This window comes from Babylonia areolata, chromosome 23 (assembly GCF_041734735.1).
Source record: "Babylonia areolata isolate BAREFJ2019XMU chromosome 23, ASM4173473v1, whole genome shotgun sequence".
NCBI classification, from domain to species: domain Eukaryota; kingdom Metazoa; phylum Mollusca; class Gastropoda; order Neogastropoda; family Buccinidae; genus Babylonia; species Babylonia areolata.
Genome location: NC_134898.1, coordinates 27,079,383 through 27,101,882, shown reverse-complemented (window position 1 = coordinate 27,101,882; position 22,500 = coordinate 27,079,383). Strand labels below are relative to the sequence as shown.

General features: G+C 43.5%; 1 protein-coding gene across 3 annotated transcripts in view; it reads right to left on the bottom strand.

The window, feature by feature from the left end:
- Positions 1 to 22,500, bottom strand: part of LOC143297950 (popeye domain-containing protein 3-like) — a 41,192-nt gene that overhangs the window by 3,132 nt on the left and 15,560 nt on the right. For 2 of the 3 annotated variants that reach the window (XM_076610564.1, XM_076610566.1), the window contains exons 4-8: positions 18,491 to 18,613; positions 16,590 to 16,695; positions 15,881 to 16,033; positions 13,715 to 13,958; positions 3,040 to 4,440 (exon numbers count right to left, since the gene is read on the bottom strand). In XM_076610564.1, coding sequence (XP_076466679.1) covers positions 4,274 to 4,440; positions 13,715 to 13,958; positions 15,881 to 16,033; positions 16,590 to 16,695; positions 18,491 to 18,613 — 793 coding nt within the window. In that variant the 3' untranslated portion in view covers positions 3,040 to 4,273. Of the gene's footprint in view, positions 1 to 3,039; positions 4,441 to 13,714; positions 13,959 to 15,880; positions 16,034 to 16,589; positions 16,696 to 18,490; positions 18,614 to 22,500 lie in introns of those variants that run through there. The other variant, XM_076610565.1, reaches the window with a different exon arrangement.

Sequence of the window (22,500 nt, the reverse complement as noted above, 5' to 3'; positions counted from 1 at the left end):
CGCTGTTTCCTTACTTCCCATCATTGCCTTAAGAAAAGATTATAAACCAACAGAAACATTCCTTAAGGAAGCAAGAATAGTGTCTAGTCAACATAGCCTTTAACATATCACCCACTAAACAATATTTTTTTTTTTAAATTGATAAAAAAAACCATAACGACTAAAAATATATACACCAATAACCACAACAATGAACGGTAAAACTGACGCAAAAAAAGTAACAGAACATCAAAACCAAACCTACACCAGTCACTGGAACAACCAACACAATAAAGAACGGTCAAACCAAGCTCAATGAAAATGGACCATACACATACACACGCACGACAGCATGGAATGTCGTGCAGAAAACAGAGTGGAGTTTCCTGTTCCTGTGAACAACACGACAGCACTGAATGTCGTGCAGAAAACAGTGGAGTTTCCTGTTCCTGTGAACAGCACGACAGCACTAAATGTCGTGCAGAAAAAAAGAGTGGAGTTTCCAGTTCCTGTGAACAACACGACAGCACTAAATGTCGTGCAGAAAACAAAGTGGAGTGTCCAGTTCCTGTGAACAACACGACAGCACTGAATGTCGTGCAGAAAACAGAGTGGAGTTTCCTGTTCCTGTGAACAACACGACAGCACTGAATGTCGTGCAGAAAACAGAGTGGAGTTTCCTGTTCCTGTGAACAACACGACAGCACTGAATGTCGTGCAGAAAACAAAGTGGAGTGTCCAGTTCCTGTGAACAACACGACAGCACTAAATGTCGTGCAGAAAAAAAGAGTGGAGTTTCCAGTTCCTGTGAACAGCACGACAGCACTGAATGTCGTGCAGAAAACAAAGTGGAGTTTCCTGTTCCTGTGAACAACACGACAGCACTGAATGTCGTGCAGAAAACAAAGTGGAGTTTCCTGTTCCTGTGAACAACACGACAGCACTAAATGTCGTGCAGAAAAAAAGAGTGGAGTTTCCAGTTCCTGTGAACAACACGACAGCACTGAATGTCGTGCAGAAAACAAAGTGGAGTTTCCTGTTCCTGTGAACAACACGACAGCACTGAATGTCGTGCAGAAAACAGTGGAGTGTCCAGTTCCTGCGAACAGCACCGTCCTCTTTCAAGGCTTAACGTTCATGGAGGCCTAAAAACCGTGGCTGAGGACAATTCATTGTGATAGATATAACGTATTGGATTGTACTGTAATGTACTGCATTGTATTACACTGAATTGCATTCCATCGTATTGCATCGTGTCGTGTCGTGTCGTGTCGTGTCGTTTTGTATTGTATTGTATTGTGTTGTATTGTATTGTGTTGTATCACTTTTTATCACAAAAAATTTCCATGTGTGAAATTCAATCTGATCTCTCCGAGGAGTGAACGCCGCCACACAACAGCGTTACTTTTTTTCCTTCCATTTTTTTTTCCTGTCTGACATTGTATTTGTCTGCCACAGACACAGAATTTCATTTTTTCCTTATTTCGTTCATAGTTCAAGTCCCACGAAATCATCGTCACACATTAAATACAATAAATGCAAAAAATTTCCATTGTTTCTTCTTTCTTTTTTAAACTTGATACCAATATCAACATTACTGGAAAAACGACCAGTTACAGATAAAAGTAAAAGTTTCAAGATATAACATTCTGTATGCGAAAATAGTATAAAAACGAAACACAAAAAAAAACACCCAGAAACGACAACAGCTATCCACGGATTACGGAGGACACACATTATATATATATATATATATATATATATATATATATATATATATATATATATATATATATATATATATATATATATCCCATCTTAATCACCCAGACAATTTATATTGTTGCTTACAATCCAGCCGACCGCGCGGGACTGTATCAAGACTGCCCAACTAAATCAACATTTCAGCTGTGTTCAACACAAAACTCCATCACAAAAAACCTGCAAAGCAACACAGCTCATGACCTTTTATTTTAATCACGAATCTCCTCAATGCAAATATGACTAGGCTGTGCTGAGAATGTCAGTCCTGTTAATTAACACAACAAACCCAGCCATGGAGAAACAGCAGGCTTTCAGTGTGATCTGTGTACCTTCAGCAGTGGCCAAGTGTGCAGGGGGAATGTACACCCAGCCTTGACCATCACACACAAACCAAACTCTAACATCGATTTACATAAACTACCTATACCAGCACGCCCAGACCTAACTCTCACATTGAAATACATAACCTACCTATACCAACACAGCCAAACTCTCACGTTTGAATAAATGCCGTGGCTAACACGGCCAAACCCATCTCTCACTTTGAAACAACACACCCAAACCTGACTCTCACATAGAAATAAATAAATGACCATGGCCAACACACTAAAACCGAACTCTCACATAAATGGAAATAAATAAATTACCTTGATCAACACTCCCAAACCGAACTCTCACATAAATGGAAACAAATTAACTGCCGTGACCAACACGCCAGAACAGAACTCTCACATAGAAATAAATTAACTACCTATACCAGCACGCCCAAACCGAACTCTCACATTGAAATAAATTAACTACCTATACCAGCACGCCAAAACCGAACTCTCACATTGCAATAAATTAACTACCTATACCAACATGCCCAAACCGAACTCTAACATTGAAATAAATTAACTACCTATACCAACACGCCCAAACCGAACTCTCACATTGAAATAAATTAACTACCTATACCAACACGCCCAAACCAAACTCTCACATTGAAATAAATTAACTACCTATACCAATTACGCCCAAACCAAACTCTCACATTGAAATAAATTAACTACCGATACCAACACGCCCAAACCGAACTCTAACATTGAAATAAATTAACTACCGATACCAACACGCCCAAGCCGAACTCTCACATTGAAATAAATTAACTACCTATACCAACACGCCCAAACCGAACTCTCACATTGAAATAAATCAACTACCGATACCAACACGCCCGAACCGAACTCTCACATTGAAATAAATTAACTACCGATACCAACACGCCCAAACCGACCTCTTAAATAGAAAAAATAGAAATAAATTAACTATCGATACCAACACGCCCAAACCAAACTCTCACATTGAAATAAATTAACTACCTATACCAACACGCCCAAACCAAACTCTCACATTGAAATAAATTAACTACCGATACCAGCACGCCCAAACCGAACTCTAACATTGAAATAAATTAACTACCGATACCAGCACGCCCAAGCCGAACTCTCACATTGAAATAAATTAACTACCTATACCAACACGCCCAAACTCTCACGTTGAAATAAATACAGTGGCCAACACGCCCAAACCGATCTCTCACACAGAAATAAATAAACTGCTTTGACCAATACACACAGGAATGCTTAACTACCTTGATCAACATGACAAGACCCAATTCTCAAATGAACAGAACTAAATGAAATAACTTACATTGACCAACACGCCCAAACCAACCTCTCACATAGAAATAAATAAAGTACGCTTGGCCAACAAACCTAACTCACATTCACAGAAATAAATATACCTTGGCCAACACAACCAACCCGATCTCTCACACTGAAACCAACGCACCCACACCGAACTCTCACATTAACAGAAATTAAATAAACTACCTTGACCACCACGCCAAAACCTAACTTCCACAAAGTCATAAAGAAAACTGACCACCAAACCCTTCATCAGAGTGCAGCTCACAGCAGCAGGCAGATCAGGCAGCGACATCAAAATTCATCGACCCAAATATTAATTCCATTAACCCTTTAAGAACATGCACGTGAAAGGCAATTTAAAAAAAAAACAATCAACACCAAGAAAAGCATCAATCAATCAACACATCTCATAAACAGCACATATGACATCATTTTTCAATCTAAGAGCCAAAAGAATGACAGCACAAAATCACACATGTGATTTTACTGGGTGATTTCAGTGTTACCAAAATCCAGCACATCCAGAAAGTATTGGAGAGTGGTACGCAGAATGAATAACACGACACAAAATTACAAATCATGCACGTAAACGCGTTAGCACCAACATCCACACACACACACACCCCTCCACACACCCCAACACACAAAAACACAGAGCCTGGAAAGAAAGAAAAGAAAAGAAAACAAAAACCAAAAAAATCAAACTTCGAAAAAGACAGTGCATGAAAAATTCTCATCTTTCCCCATGCAGTCAGTCATTCCAAGGTGAGTCAAGAGAGTTCAGAGTACAGCCCCCCGTGACCTCTGCGCGCACGTGCAGGCAGGGAAGGGGTCAGTTACTAGATGTCAAAGTGCAGGGCGGAGTGTCTGGAGGAGGCACGGGAGGGGGGGCTGGAGCGGAGGGTGGGGAGGGGGGCAGAGGCCGCCGCGGAGGCGGAGGTGGAGGTGGAGGTAGCTGCGTGCCCGTTGAGCAGCTCCACCTTCTCGCTCATGCGGACGTGGGCCTCTGCACACACACACACACACACACACACACACACACACATCACCACACACACACACACACACACACACACACATACACATCACCACACACACACACCATGCAGACAGGTAAGTGCAAAAATCATGCAGCAAGGTCAAGGTCAATCAATCACACACAACTGTCACTGCTGCATGCTGTCAGCACGTGATAACCATGCTCCTAACCCATAACCACACAGAAGCTGTGCTGGGGATGGAAATTATTAAAGAAAGAATATTTTTAAAAAAAACATGCTCACATAACGTGAAATCATTCCTCTGTTTTCTCTCTCTCTCTCTCTCTCTCTCTCTCTCTCGATGTCTCTCATTCTCATTCTTTCTTACCTATTACTTAAAACATATAATTGGAACATATCAGTGGAAAACAATTGATTTTGCGGAGTAAAAAAAAAACAACAACAAAAAAGAATACATCTGGATATCAGGAAAAAAAATTACAGTGACGAACCAAAAAAAAACGTAAAAGAACAAACTTTCTATTCATTATTTTTCTTTCTATTCCAACAAATAAATATTTTTCTTCGTTTTGAGACTCGTATTTCACAGAACGTACAACGATAAAAATGGAAGATAAAATGATGTCGTTTCCAGCTAACACGGTTCCTGAAGTCAATTTCTACCTACGGTCCGAGACGTTGGACACCTCTCATCAAAACTGTGTCTTATTTTATAAACCCACGGCTTTCTTGATTATATTGCTGCTTTTATTTGCTAATTCCATATACAACAAGAACATGAAGATCAGTTCCAGTTTCAGTTTCAGTAGCTCAAAGAGGCGTCACTGCGTTCGGACAAATCCATATACACTACACCACATCTGCCAAGCTGATGCCTGACCAGCAGCGTAACCCAACGCGCTTAGTCAGGCCTTGAGAAAAAAAAGGTGAATAAATAATAGAACATGAAGAGGAAAGCGGAGATGACTGACAAAAAGCTGAAGAGGCGCGGCCGGTGAGAAGGGTTGTGAGCCCACTATCTACGATTTATTCTCTCATTTTGAGAATGACCAGTCCAGTCGTCTGAGCCCACGTCGTGTGTGAGAGTGTGCGAGCATGAGTGCGTTGTGTATCACAGCTGGACGTCTACGAACAGAAGTGTCATTTCTGTTTGTGGAAGAAGAGGCAGACTGTATGCTATGTTATGTTACGACTTGCAGAAGATCAAACCACGGAATACATAATTATGGAAGGGAGGGAGAGGGAGGGAAGAAGCAGACAAAGGGGAGGGAGGGAAGGGGTGGGGGGGTGCAGGGATTAGCAGGGGTTAGGGGAGCAAATTCAGAAAGGCCACCAGACAAGCAAAGCTTTACTGGCAGTAAGACTGATATCAAGAAGTCCACAATATCTGAAAAAAAGCTGGTCCTAAGAAGGAAATTATAAAAATGACAAATAAAACACGAAGAATGCCCTTTTCAGCTACATCTATGTCCTGTCTCCTTTCCTTTCTGCTTCTGTTTTCCCTTCCTGCTTTTCCACTCATTTATTTCTTTATTCTTCTAACTGCAATCTTCTTCTCTTCTTCTTCTTCGTTCGTGGGCTGCAACTCCCACGTTCACTCGTGTGTATACGGGTGGGCTTCTTCGTGTATGACCGTTTCTTTACCCCGCAATGTAGGCAGCCATACTCCGTTTTCGGGGGTATGCATGCTGGGTATGTTCTAGTTTTCATAAACCACCGAACGCTGACATGGATTACAGGATCTTTAACGTGCGTATTTGATCTTCTGCTTGTGTATACACACAAAGCGGGTTCAGGCACAAGCAGGTCTGCACATATGTTGACCTTGGAGACATGAAAAATCTCCACCCTTTACCCACCAGGCGCCGTTACCGAGATTCGAACCCAGGACCCTCAGATTGAAAGTCCAACGCTTTAACAACTCGGCTATTGCGCCCTTCATTTTCATTGTATTCAAGTTTGCTCGGCTCAACACTGTGTGTTCATTTGACCAGACCATTTCATTCTCCCGGAGATTATTAGGAGGCGAGAGGTTGACGCCGTGTGGGCGTGGTGCTTTTTTTGACTCACTTGTGTAAACAAGAGTGAGTCTATGTTTTAACCCGGTGTTCGGTTGTCTGTGTGTGTGTGTGTGTGTGTGTGTGTGTGTATGTGTGTGTGTGTGTGTGTCTGTCTGTCTGTCTGTCTGTCTGACTGTCTATCTGTCTGTGTGACCATGGTAAACTTTAACATTGCCATTTTCTCTGGAAATACTTTGTCTGTCAATACCAACTTTGGCTTAAAAATCGTAGGAAAAAAATCTTCACAGTCATACCAATAAGAGTTTGTAAGTCTCCTGAATTAAGCCGTGTTTCCCGTATCATTAACGGTTTATTTCGTTGAGGCCATTTCCATGATTCCGAAAACACTATATTACCTACCACATCCCAGTTGCAGTGGCGTTGGCGATGCTTAGTAATACGGCGTGACCTCGTTTTTTGTTCGCAATTAAAAGGAAAGAAATACAAATTCTGGACAGAACACACACAATGACACAGACTACATTATCGACGTGTTTACTGCATATGAATCTTTAAAAGTGGATACACAATTAACAAGAATGAACATAAAAGAGAAATTTAATCGACCGTATCGTACTCCCCCCCCCCTCCCCCACGCAATTAAATGAAAAGAAATACAATGGAATGGAGTGGAGGATGAGGTATGTGTGTGTATGCATGCCTACACTGTGGGAGCAACGGAATATTGGAACGTGCGGGTGGGTATATATATGTGTGTGTGTGATTGGGGGTGGAGGATATGGGCGTATGTGTGTGTGCTTGTACAAGTAAGTGTTCATCTGTGTGTGTGTGTGTGTGTGTGTGTGTGTGTGTGTGCCGTGGAAGCTGCGATACGTTGCCTAGAAATGAGTGTGTGGAGAAGGGGGGTAGAGGAGGTGCAGGGTAATGTGTGTGTGTGTGTGTGTGTGTGTGTGTGTGTGTTGGGGCTCATGTACGTTTATGGGTATTTGACTGTGCTTTAATATCTGTGAAACTGCATGTTTGGTGCATATCTGTTATGCATATGTGGGTGTATATGTGAATGTGTGTCTCCATGTTTTACATTTATTTTCTTATTTATCATCATTGTTGTCTTTTTTATTTATTTTATTATTATTATTACTACTACTACTACTTTTTTTATATTATAATCATTATTTATTTATCTATTTATTTATTTATGTACGCTTATTGTTGACTTCATCAAGTTTTTGCGCCTTATACATATTATTAGTAGTGGTAGTAGTTTTTTATGTATTTATCTATTATTTATTCACCCCTTTTTTTTCTCTTTTTTTTCTCAAGGCCTGACTAAGCGCGTTGGGTTACGCTGCTGGACAGGCATCTGCCTGGCAGATGTGGTGTAGCGTATATGGATTTGTCCGAACGCAGTGACGCCTCCTTGAGCTACTGAAACTGAAACTGAAACTGTACTTTCCCGGCGGGCGTAACTTAACTTGTACATCCATCCAGATCCAGAGAAAAACGGCTGAATGTTGCAGTGTGATTGCGGCGATAGCGACGTCTACTTTACTGCGGACTTTAAAAAATTCTTAATTGCCCTTAAAGATTTTTTAAATGCCCGAGATACACCAAAATTATATGTACGGTGAGTAAGACAATTTCTTCCCATCCGAACATGCCGGGTTCGAATCTGCGCTCAGGCCTTTTTTTCTTTTCTTTTTTTTCTTTTTTTTTTATCCGAAGCTTTTTAATAACAAATACAGAACACATCTGAATGATTTTTTTAACTTAAAATGTATCACAAGTGAGTTTTGAAGGCCTTGCCTCTCTTGCTTTTTTGTTGTTTTTTTTTCTTTTGTTTATTTGTTATGATACGTCGTGTTTTTAGATTCACTTGACAAGAGATCAGCCACTGCATTCTGTTTAATCAATGAATCGGTCTGTGTGTGCCTGCTTTCAGAAAGAACTCAGGTGAGTGAGGGAACTGCTCTTGGAGGAAGAGGGAGAAGAGAGGGGTGTGTGGAGGACGGGGGGTGAGAGGAGGTGGACGGAGGAGCAAGTCCCACAGAATGTTATTGCAGTCTGCTGCCACACGCTCCGTCCTCCCCACCACCACCCCTGTCTGCCCCTGGCTTCACCCACACCCACAGTGCTGGCAGGAAATCGAACAGTCTGTCGACGTCTGCTGTCGCCTGTCACTGGTGACACTGGCACTGCGCTTTGTTACTGGCACTGTCATTGAGACTAGTCTTTGTCAATGGCACTGTCATTGAGACCGGTCTTTGTCAATGGCATTGTCACTGAGACCGGTCTTTGTCAATGGCACTGTCATTGAGACCAGTCTTTGTCAATGGCACTGTCATTGAGACCAGTCTTTATCAATGGTACTGTCATTGTCACTGGCATTGACACTGGTCTTTGTTAATGGCACTGTCATTGACACCGGTCTTTGTCAATGGCACTGTCATTGAGACCAGTCTTTGTCAATGGTACTGTCATTGTCACTGTCACTGGCATTGACACTGGTCTTTGTTAATGGCACTGTCATTGACATTGGTCTTTGTCAATGGCCCTGTCACTGTCACTGGCATTGACACTGGTCTTTGTCAAATGGTACTGTCATTGAGACCGGTCTTTGTCAATGGCACTGTCATTGAGACCAGTCTTTGTCAATGGTACTGTCATTGTCACTGTCACTGGCATTGACACTGGTCTTTGTTAATGGCACTGTCATTGACATTGGTCTTTGTCAATGGCACCGTCATTGAAAATGAGCTTTGTCACAGGTATTGTCATTGTCATAGGCACTATCACTGTCCTGGTACTGTCATTGTCATTAAGCCTGTCGGTGTCATTAGCACTGTTATTGATACTGAGTGTTGTTTCTGGCACAGTCATTGTCACTTGCACTGTCATTGTCACTGGCATTGTTATTGAGCGTTGTCATTAGTAGTGTCGTTGTTACTGACACTGTAAATGACATTGATATTTGCCACTGGCACTATCATGATCACTGGGGCATTCATTGCCACTGGCACTATCATGATCACTGGGGCGTTCATTGCCACTGGCACTATCATGGTCACTGGGGCGTTCATTGCCACTGGCACTATCATGATCACTGGGGCGTTCATTGTCACTGGCACTATCAACGCCACAAGCGCTGTCATTGTCAGTAGCATTGTCATTGACACTGTGCTCTGTCACTGGCACTGTCGTTATTTTAGCACTGTAACTGTCAGTGAGCTTTGTCAGTGGCATTGTCATTGATACTGACAGTCACTGACACTGAGCTTTGTCGCTGGCACTGTCAGTGTCACTGTCAACGTGCCGGCCGCTAGCAGCTGGAGTGTCACAATGTTCCGTTTGGGGTCAACCGTTCAGATGATGTGCACTCAGTTTCCACTCAGTTCTGTCCGCTGTGTGATGCTGTGTGACCATCTGTGTGACGCCGCGAATGAAGGCCGTTTGACCCGCTGAAATCTCTTATCATTCAAAAATATCTGTCATATCGCCTATTTCACACACACACACACACACACACACACACACACACACACACACACACACACACACACACAATCACTTTCTTTAAAAGAAGAAAGAAAAAAACACAAGGTCTTCTCTTAGCATGCTTTAGGTCCAAAAACAAATTATTGTGTTCACAAAAGATCATGAATCTCAACTTGCAAACAAATTACTGCGTTCACAAAGGGATATAAATTCCAAATTGCTTGGACTATCCAAAAGAAAGTTTTAAAAAAGGTGTTGCTTCTTTGTGTCCCATTTATTACTACTTTTTTATATTATAATTATTATTTATTTATTTATTTATTTATGTACGCTCATAGATGACTACGTCACGTTTTTGCGCCTTATACACGTTATTAGTAGTGGTAGTAGTAATTTTTTTTTATGTATGTATCTATTATGTATTCACCCTTTTTTTTCTTTTTTTTTTCTCAAGGCCTGACTAAGCGCGTTGGGTTACTCTGCTGGTCAGGCATCTGCCTGGCAGATGTGGTGTAGCGTATATGGATTTGTCCGAACGCAGTGACGCCTCCTTAAGCTACTGAAACTGTGTCCCAGTGAGAAAACGGCAAGACTTCGTTGTTGTATTTGTTGATATTTACGATGGAATAAACTTTCGTTACCTTATGAAACTTCCTCGTGTCGATACGGGAATCTATAGTGAAAGTTCTTTTCTCTTTGCTGCTCCTCGCATCTGGAACAACCTTCCTATCATATCCGTTCATCTGATTCTGTCTCTGCTTTTCGCTCATCGCTGGAAACTCATCTTTTTAGAAACTATCCGTGGGCGCTCTCGGCTTCCTTCTCCTCCAGCGCCATCCATGTCGGCTCATCTTGGATGCATGGAGGATGGGAGGGGGGCAGCGGGTGGTTGGGGGGCGGGAAAGAGTTGGCTTGAATGATTTATGTAATTTGTAATATTTTCTTTCATGTAAAGCGCCCTGAGCTCTGAGAGAGAAAGGGTACCATATAAATGTACACATTAGTAGTAGGAAAAGTAATAGTATCATAAGTAATTAACCCCGACGTGTAAAATCCCTTCAGTGTGACACCGTACAATTTGGATCGGCTGGCGGACCGTGAGAAGCATTCGAACAGGTGGCACTGAACGAGAGGAAAACATACACAGTTCTCAAAAAGTCATGGACAACTTGATAACAGCATGTGTGTTCTTAGTTTCAGTGTCTCAAGAAGACGTCACTGTATTCGGACAAATATACGAGCACATCCCAAAGCAAGCCAGGCCTTGAGTGCATGCATATATATTTGTGTACCTATCAGGGTGGATTTCTTTCAAAGAATGTTACCAGAGGAGAACATTCTTGTTGCCATGGGTTCTTTTTCAGTGCGCCAAGTGCGTGCTGCTCCCGGGACTTCGGTTTATTGTCTCATCCGTATGACTAGACACTCAGTTTGATTTTCCAACTTGGGAAAAGGGGCGAGAGCGGGAATGGAACCCAGTGGAAAGTAAGTGGTGGAGTTCCCTTGTTATTTGGGGAATTTTTAAGGAATCAACGAATAAACCAAATGCGCAATAAACACGTTCACCCGAAAGGGCGAGACCGGACTCGAACCCAGACTCTCACGGTCACTGCATTAACAGATAACCGTCTTAACCATTCTACCACCTTCCTTCCTGTGTTCTCATAACATGTTCAAAAAACAAAACAAAAAAGACAGGTGCATGTGGTCTACCTCTGCTCTTTCATTATTACAGCGATCTTGGACGTACATGTGCACCATGAGCAACTTGCATTTGAAAAATTGATGTTTCGGCCAAAACCTGACAGCTAGTAAATTAGAAACAAAAGATGCAGTTTTCCTTTTCTTTTTTTTTAAAGATGAAAAGCATGTGCAAGAAAGCGCCTGTGGTTCTGAGTGTTGCTCATTACATCGGCTGCCTACACTGCATCAATTCACCATGGCCCCGAGAAAAAAAACCTGCAGGTTGTCAAGTGAACCCTGTATCTGGACGTGACAAAGGCGGTAAAGGTCTCATTACATCACCTCATGCCGGCCTTTCCGTTCAGCGCCCAACTCGCAGCAGTCAAAATGTCGTATGAGTTCATATCCCACACAACCAACGTAAAAAAAAAAATGGCCATTTTCGCAGCCAATCTTAATGTGTTGACGTTCTAGTTATGTTAACCCCTTCTTCAACCCCTCCCACCCCCTATCCTGCCCTCTCAACCCCCCCCCCCCCACACACACACACACACACACACACGCACACACACACAAACACACACACACATTCACACACACCCGTCTTCGCAACATCTCCGCTCCTCCCACTTTCCTGTGAAAATTTAATCTTAGGACAAGATCCACAATTTTTCCCCTCAAGACGGAGTGAGTGGTGTTCACAAGGCGTGGACGTTCATTCCGTCAGTCACACACAGAGGAGTGGAGGGGAAGAAAGACGGGTGGTGACGAAAGCTGTAGTAATGTGTGGGTGTGTGTGGGTGTCGTGAGTTGGGGGAAGGGGAGCGGGGAATGTGGGTGTTTTTTCTTCTTGGTGTTTTTTCAGTGTGTGTGTGTGTGTGTGTGTGTGTGTGTCTGTGCGGCAATCCTGTTGACTCTCAGAGGACAGGGTCGGTCTGTCTGTCTGTGTGTGTGTGTGTGTCCGGCAAGCAGGGCGTGCAGCACTGTGCTATCTGTGGGCCTCTGCTGCACGTGTATCAGGTTCACGGTGTTCTGATACCGGGGCTGGGTGTCTGGGAGAGGGATCGTCACACGTCATCAGGATGATGAATGGTCCACAGTTATCATCGTTACCGGTGCTTTGGAACACACACACACACACACACACACACACACACATAACTAACACTAACACACACACACACACACACACACACACACACACAAAGCACGCGCGTGCACGCCCCCCCCCCCCCTCCGCCCCCCATCACATACATTACAGACACATAAACCCTTCCACCCACCCAATCCTCATACACACACATACACCCCTCCATCTATCACCACCACCACCAAACACACACGCATGCACGCGCACCTCCGACCTCCCCTCTCTCCACAAATCCCCCCACCACCCACACCTCACCACCCACACACACCCGCACCGACCTCCCCTCTCTCCACCCCCTACCCCCACCCCCCACCCCACCCCCTCCTGAACAAGCCACACAGAACACGTGGACAATACAGAACAATGAGTGAATGGAGAGAGTTACCACTCTTTACTATTTGTTAATCATTTCATCTCCTGGCCTCATTGTTTGTTAATTTCCTGTTGAAAAACTACCGAGGGAACCATGTGTTTGTTCTGTATTGTCCATGTGTTCTGTGTTGCTTGTTCAGGATTAAAGCCGCTATGCCCGTCTTGAATAAAAGCTAATTTGTGTTTGCACATTTCTTCTGTCTTTGTTGCTGTGTGCACATGTCAAATGATCGGTTTTAGGACAGGCCCGGCACTTCCTTTTTTGTGGAAGTGTCTAGGTTTGTTCCAATGTCCCTTTAATTTACTTGTGCTAGCTGAATCGGTAGCAGCACTGACTTGAAGTTGTGCACCTTGTGAATGGAAACAGTAACCACTCTTAACTATTTGTTTAATCATTTCATCTCCTGGCCTCACTGTTTATTAATAAACACTCACTCAACACCCACTAACCGACCCCTCTCCCCCTCTCCACACCCCCCCCCCCACACACACACACACGCACGCAACTCTCCACTCCAACCCCGACACACACAAATAATTATTTCCTTCAGCACTCACCGTCGTTCTCATCATCGCTGTCGTCCTCAGACGCAGGGCTGGTGGGGGCAGCCAGGGGGGCTGGGAAGGGGGCCCGGATGGGGGCAGTGGCAGCAGCAGGGGGCGGTGTGCCCTCCCCCTCCCTCCCCTCCTTCCCCGGAGAGGCCACGCCCACCACGGCCTTGCGGATGTCCCGGCGCGCGCGCAGGTTGGGGGAGACGCTGGGCAGTCTGATGTCCAGCCTGGACCCTTCCACCGTGCACACCTGTGAGGTACAACGTCGTGGTGGTGGTGTTTTCCTGTTTGTATGTGTGTGGAGTGGGGGTGTCTGAGGGGTTAGGAGGAGGGAGAGAGAGAGAGAGAGAGAGAAGAGAGAGAGGAAGTGAATGACGAGCGCCCAAAGGCAGCTCAGTCGGCTCTACCAAGGTCGGCTGCTTCCTGTTGTGCAAATAACTCCAGTGTTTGCAAAGCTATGTTAGTATCAATGTTATTACCATCATCGTCATCGCCATCATCATCAGCCCACACTAAAGCTCAGAAACAGCGAGAGAAGAAGGCGTATAACATTTATTATTTGGCAACTCTTTTCACCATTATTTGTAGTTTGTTTTTGTATTGTATTTCTCTTTCTTTGTCTTTGTCACAACAGATTTCTCTGTGTGAAATTCGGGCTGCTCTTTCCCCAGGGAGAGCGCCACCCACCTTTTTTTTTGTATTTTTTCCTGCGTGCAGTTTTATTTGTTTTTCTTGTCGAAGTGGATTTTTCTAAAGAATTTTGCCAGGAACAACCCTTTTGTTGCCGTGGGTTCTTTTACGTGCGCAAAGTGCATACTGCACACGGGACCTCGGTTTATCGTCTCATCCGATTGACTAATATGGTCTGGTATCGCAATGGGGACACACACACAGGTGTGAGACATTCACACACACACACACACACACACACACACACACACAGGGGCAGACAGACAGACAGACCAGGTGATGGCCGAACAGACAGGGCAGGTTAGTGGAAAAAGACAAAGAGAACGGATAACCAAACCACATGGATACAGACAGACAGATGGACACACAGACCGATGACAGTTTTTTGGGGTTGTTTTTTGTTTGTTTGTTTGTTGTTGTTGTTTGTTTTTTTTAGTTTTGGGGGGTGTTGGTTTTTGTTTGTTTGTTTGGATTTTTTGCAGGTTTTTTTAGGTTGTCTTTGTTTATTGTCTTTTTGTTTGTTTGTTTTTTGTGGATGGGTGACTGTCCCTCTGACTGAAAGAAATGTAAGTTAAGACGGATACAGAGATGTATGTCTTTCTTTATTTACTGCAGGAGAAGGGATGGGGTGTGTGAAGAGACTGACCCTCTTGTTGAGGGAAAGAACTGTTGAGACAGAGACAGACAAAGAAGGGACAGAGACAGATGTCTTTCTTTCTTTATTCATTGCAGAGGTAAAGAACAGTTAGAGTCAGATACAGAAATTACGCGGAAAAGGTGTATTTTTCCCTTAACCATTGCAGGGGGAGTGACTGGCTCTCTTGTTGAGGGAAAACAGTTGAGACAGAGTCAGAGAAAGAAAGGACAGAGATATATCTTTTTCTCTGATCATTGCAGGAGTGACTGAACCTCTCGCCGAGGAAAAGACAGTCGGACCAAGACAGACCAAGAAGGGACAGAGACAGATGTCTTTCTTTAATTACTGCAGGAGTGGGGTGTGTGAAGAGACCAACTTCTCGTTGAGGGAAAGAACAGTTGAGACAGAGACAAAGAAGGGACAGAGACAGATGCCTTTCTTTCTTTAATTATTGCAGAAGAAAAGAACACCAAGAGGCAGAGAAAGAAAGGACTCGGAAAGGGTGTCTTTTTTTCTTAACCATTGCAGGGGGAGTGACTGGCTCTCTTGTTGAGGGAAAAACAGTTGAGACAGAGACAAAGAAGGGACAGAGACAGATGTCTTTCTTTCTTTGCAGAAATATTATTGCAGGAGGGATGACTGATCCTCTCGTTAAGGAAAGGGTAGATAGAGACAGAGAAAGACGGGAAAGATACAGATTTTTTTTTTTTTTTTTTTGCACGGGGGTACCTGAACCTCTCACTGAGGGAATGAACACTCAGACACAGAGACAGAAAGGAAGGGACAGACACTGATGTCTTTCTTTCTTAATTTATCGCAGTGAGGGTGGGGGTATGGGAGCTCACCCTCTCGTTGAGGGCGTAGAGCTTGTTGGTGATGTCCCTGCCCAGCACCATGTTGAGTACGTTGGCCAGGTAAGGCTCCTGCACCAGCAGGTATTCCAGACTCTGGCGGGGCCAGAACAGGTAGCGACACAGGCTGCCCGCCACGATAGACACCTGTACACCACACCTGAGGTTAGTATGTGACTGTAGGTGCTTTCTTTTTGTTGGGGTGTTTTCTTGTGTGTGTGCATCCAACCATCCGAACCCCTTCCCACACACACATACACACACATGCCCCGCCACAGACAGACAGACCAGGTAATGACCAAACACAGACAGACCAGGTAATGACCTAACACAGACAAGCAGGCATGTGGAAAAAAGAGGAAGAAAACAGATAACCAAACCACATAGACACAAACAGACGGACACACAGACTGGTGATACTTGTTTTGTTTTTCTCTTTTATCTGACAAATGGTAACTTAAAAGATTACCCCTGACACACACATAAACACACTCAACACATAGACACCTACACACAACATACACACACTGACACACAGACACACACACGAACACACATACAGAGAGAGAGAGAGAGTACGAGTGTGTGTGTTCTAGTTTTGATAAACGTACACAGAAAGAGAGAGGGGCGGGGGGAGAGATAGAGAAAAGAAACCGAGAGACAGACAGAAATTAAAAAAACATACAAACCCTATTGATCCCACCTGAAACTTTTCCTCTCCGCTGTTGCTGGATTCAAACTCAGGCGAGTCAATGAACTGTTTGGCCTTGATGGTGTGCAGAAGAGTCCTGTTGCTGTAGGCGTTCATTCTGTCACACACACAATGGTCGGGCTGTAGTGATTTTGTTCTTATTTCACTCGGTTTACAGTTGGGCCATCTGTAAAGTGAGAGCTGTATTATCAATGGTTTCTCGATTGCAATGGCAAATCATTCACAGTTAAGTCTTTTGTGAAGGACTGTGACAAACTAAGAGGCAAAATTGCACTGGCTCTTTGTGCTGCAGCCTTGGGGGCTAGCTGGCCTTTTGGAACCATCCCCGACGAAGACTGTCCTAACACCCTCTTGGCCGAGAGAGTGGGGATGAGAAGTTAGAACCAAGCAATGCAACTGGCACCTCAGGAGAATAAGAACCATCCGTCACTACTTGTCTCTATGAATGCAATCAAACCTCTTGTCCTCCCTCTTGTTCTCTACAGACTTGGCTATGGCGATGCTCTCCTCTCTCCTCACTGACACCCCAAAGTGCCTACTTCACAAGCTCCGTCTTCTTCTTCTCCGTTCGTAGGCTGCAACTCCCACGTTCACTAGTATGTACACGAATGGGCTTTTACGTGTATGACCGTTTTCACCCAGCCATGTAGGCAGCCATACTCTGTTTTCGGGAATGTGCATACTGGATATGTTCTTGTTTCCATAACCCACCGAACGCTGACGTGGATTACAGGATATTTAACGTGCGTATTTGATCTTCCGCTTGCGTATACACACAAAGGCTGTTCAGGCACAAGCAGGTCTGCACATATGTTGACCTAGGAGATCGGAAATATCTCCACCCTGTACCCACCAGGCGCCGTTACCGAGATTCGAACCCGGGAACCTCAGATTGAAAGTCCAACGCTTTAACCACTCGGCTATTGCGCCCGTCCACAAGCTCCAAATGGTCCAGAACAATCCCGCGAGACTGATTCTGAAAATTCCTCTTCTGTTCTGAAATCGTTGCAGTGGCTCCCTTGTCGCTCCAGGACTTCAGACCAACTCTCTTCAAACAGCTTCGTTATCTGGAACAGGCTCTGAATATCTCTGCCATTTTTCTTGTCACTATATGCTATCTCGGAATCATCGTTCTTCTTCTGATAATCGTTTTCTCATTGTTCCATATGTCAGAAGAAAATTCTTCCGTCTACAAAAATTTTTGTCAGAGTCCAACATTGCAAAGTCCAACCATCTGGAATTCCATTCCATTTAACACTTCACTTCCATAGCCTCTTTCAAATATTCTGTCGAGACCCATCTATTTAAACAACATTGATCTTTTCGTGATACACACTTCCAAGTTATGTTTCATCCATGCTAAGAATGGTTTGTGTGGCGAAAGAATGCCTGAATTAAATCAAAGTATTCTTAGTTATATTTGAAAAAAAATGCTCTAGTTGTTAGTGTGTACAATCAGGAGAAAATACAATGCCAGTTTTTATTCGAACTGTTCGAATTTCTGTTGTACATCATGCTCTGGTTTCAAACTAATAATATACCAGTGTATTCCACAAACAGAAAAAAAAACAACGCCAGATTTCAATTTCAGTTTGTTTGTTGTTTGTTTTTAAGCCATCAAAGCGTGTGCGACAAGCCAATTAAAGCCGGACTTCGCATCCGCTGAGACAGACGTGCAATAAAGAGAATCAGTTTTGTTTTGTTTTTAAAGAAGAGGGGAAAAAACCAGAAGAATCGTGCAAGGGATTCACGTTTGCAGGAGCCTGAGCTGCACATTAGCCCTACGCACTGGACAGGACAGGACAGGAGTATGAATAACACGTGAAAAGAAAGGAGGGCAAACAGATAAATAAATAAAGAAATAAATAAGATGGCAAAGAGGGATCGCTTACGTGCCGCTGATGAGCAATCCCAGTTTGTCAGTCTTGGTGAGGGACTGTGTGGCGTAGTGCTCTCCCTCGTTGAGCGTCATCAGGGTACAGTACTCTGCCCCCACCAGCCGCTTGTACAGAGACCTGCACACGGTGACCAGCCACCACGCTCACCCTCTGACCATCCACTGATCATGACAACGACGACGACGACAGCAATAAGAAGAAGAAGGGGGAGACTCAGGAGAAAAATCAGAACAGTAATGATAATGAGAACAACAACAAAAAGCTTTTTGATTTGTCTCTGCACAAGATTCAGCGCTATATAAATATAACAACAACAACAAAATAATAATAATAATAATAATGAGAAGAACAACAACAACAGCAACAACAATGATGATGATGATGATGATGATGTGCGTTTATGTAGCGCTTATCTTGCGGCTCTAAGTGCGTTTAGCAATATGTGTGGTATGCATACGACACAAAGATACGGGAATATGGATAAAAATGTTAAGATACAAACTCGCTAAAAAATAAATAAATAAATAAATAAAAACAACACTAGTTTAAAAACAGTGTAACATCCGTCACAGCTCACACACCTCTCCCAACTCAGCTCCATCCCTCACATACACACATCGACGCATACACACGCACAAAGACCGTTGGGCAGGGTGAGGGGAGGGGTGAGAAGGAAACAAATATGTTTTAACGTTAGATTTGAAAGATTCGTGTCCTTTTTCTGAAAGATTACCCTTCAAATTTATGTCCATGAATAAGGGTGAAGACAATAATAAAAAAAATTTAAACCCAAACGATTTAAAACGCACGCGTAACACATAATGGGCAGTATAATCAATGTAACATGAATACCCAGTATTACCCATAAACATAATAAGACTGGTGTATTGATTATTAATCACAGAGCACACATGTCAACAATTATGTGATCACGAGACGCACCCCACATTAAGACAAGAGAGAGGGGGGTGTGGGGGGGCATGCTGGGGAGGTGGAGGGGGAGTGCCCACCCAAACTTGGGACTGGTCGATGATTGCTGAGCCACGGACATACAAAAACAGAATTCATAACTCCTTGGTGCTGAGCTGTATAATGAGCAAAAAAAAAAAAAAACAAACAAAAAAAAAACCCTCCGTTGTTGCAGCTGTGTGTTTGGTTAACTCTCTCCATACGAACGGCGAAAGAGACAACGTTAACAGCGTTTCACCCCAATTACCATCATCAAAATATTGCAAGCGGAAGGCTCTTATACTGAAGACGTGAATGTTGACAAAGAATACCACAATTCTGACGACGGAAGCTAAAGGTTGGGTCATTCAGACACCCACTGGACATCTGAGGGGTCTTTGTAGAGGAGAAGAGAGGACTGGCCGTACTGAGTGAGTTAACTCTGTCGGGAGAGCGTCAACAAATAATGAGGAGTTCGAATCCCAGACAGCCGACATACAAACTGGCACCAGATGGCCAAGATGAAGGAGAGAGCTGGAAGGAGAAGTGAAGAGTCCTTGGAGAGGAGGGACAGCGAAGCGAAGTGTTCTGTTTGTTATGCAAAATATTCATTTATATTGTGTGGATTTTTTTTTTTCCATTTATACCATCCATTTTTGTTTCGTTCTTTTAGAATCAGCTGCAGCTCAGAGCCTACTTTGTCACTGTTACGCAGCACTCTACTCCGAACAGAATTCTATGTTAGAAAATAAGAAATATTTTAATTCTTATGCAATTCTGTTTTTAGTGCAGTTGATATTTAATGTCAGTGTGTGTGTGTGTGTCTGTAAGGGAGGGACATATACATATCTCAGTGTGTGTGCGTGCGTGTGTGTGCGTGTGGGGGGGGGGGTTCTATAAAATGCATTTTGTTTTAATCTAAGCCTTATTTATTTCATAGCTTTTATAATCTTTAGTGTGCTTTTGCATTCATATGAACACACTGGATGTTTTCCACTGTCAGATAGCGGTTGATATGTTTTTTAAGGCATGTTTATAGTCAGCTATGATGTAAGGCGCTTTGAGCAGCATTGGTGCTGGATATCGCGCCATAGAAAAACTATGTATTATTATTATTATGACTCTATGAAATAAATAATGATTGTTTTAATGGGGGATGAGGGGAAAGAAGGACTCTACATCTGTTTAGGACCACGACAGATAGTTTTTAATAAAACATGAAAATTATCAATAAATTGGTTAATAACATGCAAAACAATTTGTAAACTGCTGTCATCATGTCAGCCATATCGACAAAAACACTTTCCGAAAATAGAGTGTGGCTGTGAAACTCGATGTTAACGGACTTCCTGACCAGGCAGTGATGACGTCGGTTGTATTCCTGCCCTGTCTTGTTGCTGTGGGCAACGCCCCGCATTCTGTTCAGAAGAAAAAGCGCAGTCAAAAGAGCTCATGAACTGTGACTGACTTGTATCAGCCCATTTTCATTTTATCACCAGCCATTTCGCCAAAAGTCTTGTTTTTTTTTATCCTAAAATTCGTAGCTGCACCCACGCTACACGGCGTTATACCCCAATCACCGCCACCCCATTTCCGGCCATTGGGATACCAAGAATTACAAGTAGGATACCCCCTCCCACACCCCAACATACACACAAATTGCCCTATGAACAACGATGAACTACAAATGTCTACAACCGTCTTTGTTTCTTCTCTTCTTTCGGTTTTTTTTTTCTGTGCTTCTCTTTGTATATTTGATTTTATGACGTGGTTCTCTTTGTGGTGGTCTTGTTGATGGCCAAATATGTCGATGTAAGATCGACTTATCTGTGAGCGAGCCACACCCCCCAGATCTTCCTCTCTCTCTCTCTCTCTCTCTCTCTCCGTATGTCTGTCGATCTCTTTTGCCTCCCTCGTCAACCACACTTTGCATTATTTTCATTTCCTTGCTTCTTGTCCAGCTTGCAAACCCGGAAGTAATCACACACACACACACACACACACACACACACACACACACACACATACACACACATCCTCTCTCTTCCCACTCTGGCAGGCTGTTATGTGTGGCTGCGCTTATCATGCACTTGGCACGATCACGGCGTTAGGTTTTCCTGAGTGAAATCACTTTGGGTGATTGGGGAGGGGGCACCGGGGACAGTATCTCTGACTCTGTCCCACTGGAGTGACGGGGGCGGAGAGGGGTGGGGGCGTATCTCTGTGTCTGTGTCATCTGGCATGTACACCAGACAGTAACATGGAGGCAAGCCAGGTGACGCGATTTGTCAACCCTCATTCACCACTGACAGTCAGTCCTCATTGACCATTGACAGTCAATCCTCATTCACCACTGACAGTCAGTCTTCATTGACCATTGACAGTCAGTCATTCACTATTGACAGTTAGTCCTCATTCACCACTGACAGTCAGTCATTAACCACTGACAGTCAGTCCTCATTCACCATTGACAGTCAATCCTCATTCACCATTGACAGTCAGTCATTCACCATTGACAATTAGTCCTCATTCACTATTGACAGTCAATCATTCACCATTGACAGTCGGTCATTCACCACTGACAGTCAATCCTCATTCACCATTGACAGTCATTCACCATTGACAATTAGTCCTCATTCACCATTGACAGTCAATCCTCATTCACCATTGACAGTCAGTCCTCATTCACCATTAACAGTCAGTCATTCACCATTGACAGTCAGTCCTCATTCACTACTGACGGTCAGTCATTCACCACTGACAGTCAGTCCTCATTCACTGTTGACAGACAGTCATTTACTATTGACAGTCAGTCCTCATTCACTGTTGACAGTCAGTCATTTACTATTGACAGTCAGTCCTCATTCACTGTTGACAGTCAGTGTTTACTATTTGACAGTCAGTCATTCACCATTGACAGTCAGTCATTCACGGTCAGTCCTCATTCACTGTTGACAGTCAGTCATTCACCATTGACAGTCAGTCCTCATTCACCATTGACAGTCAGTCATTCACCATTGACAGTCAGTCCTCATTCACCACTGACAGTCAGTCAT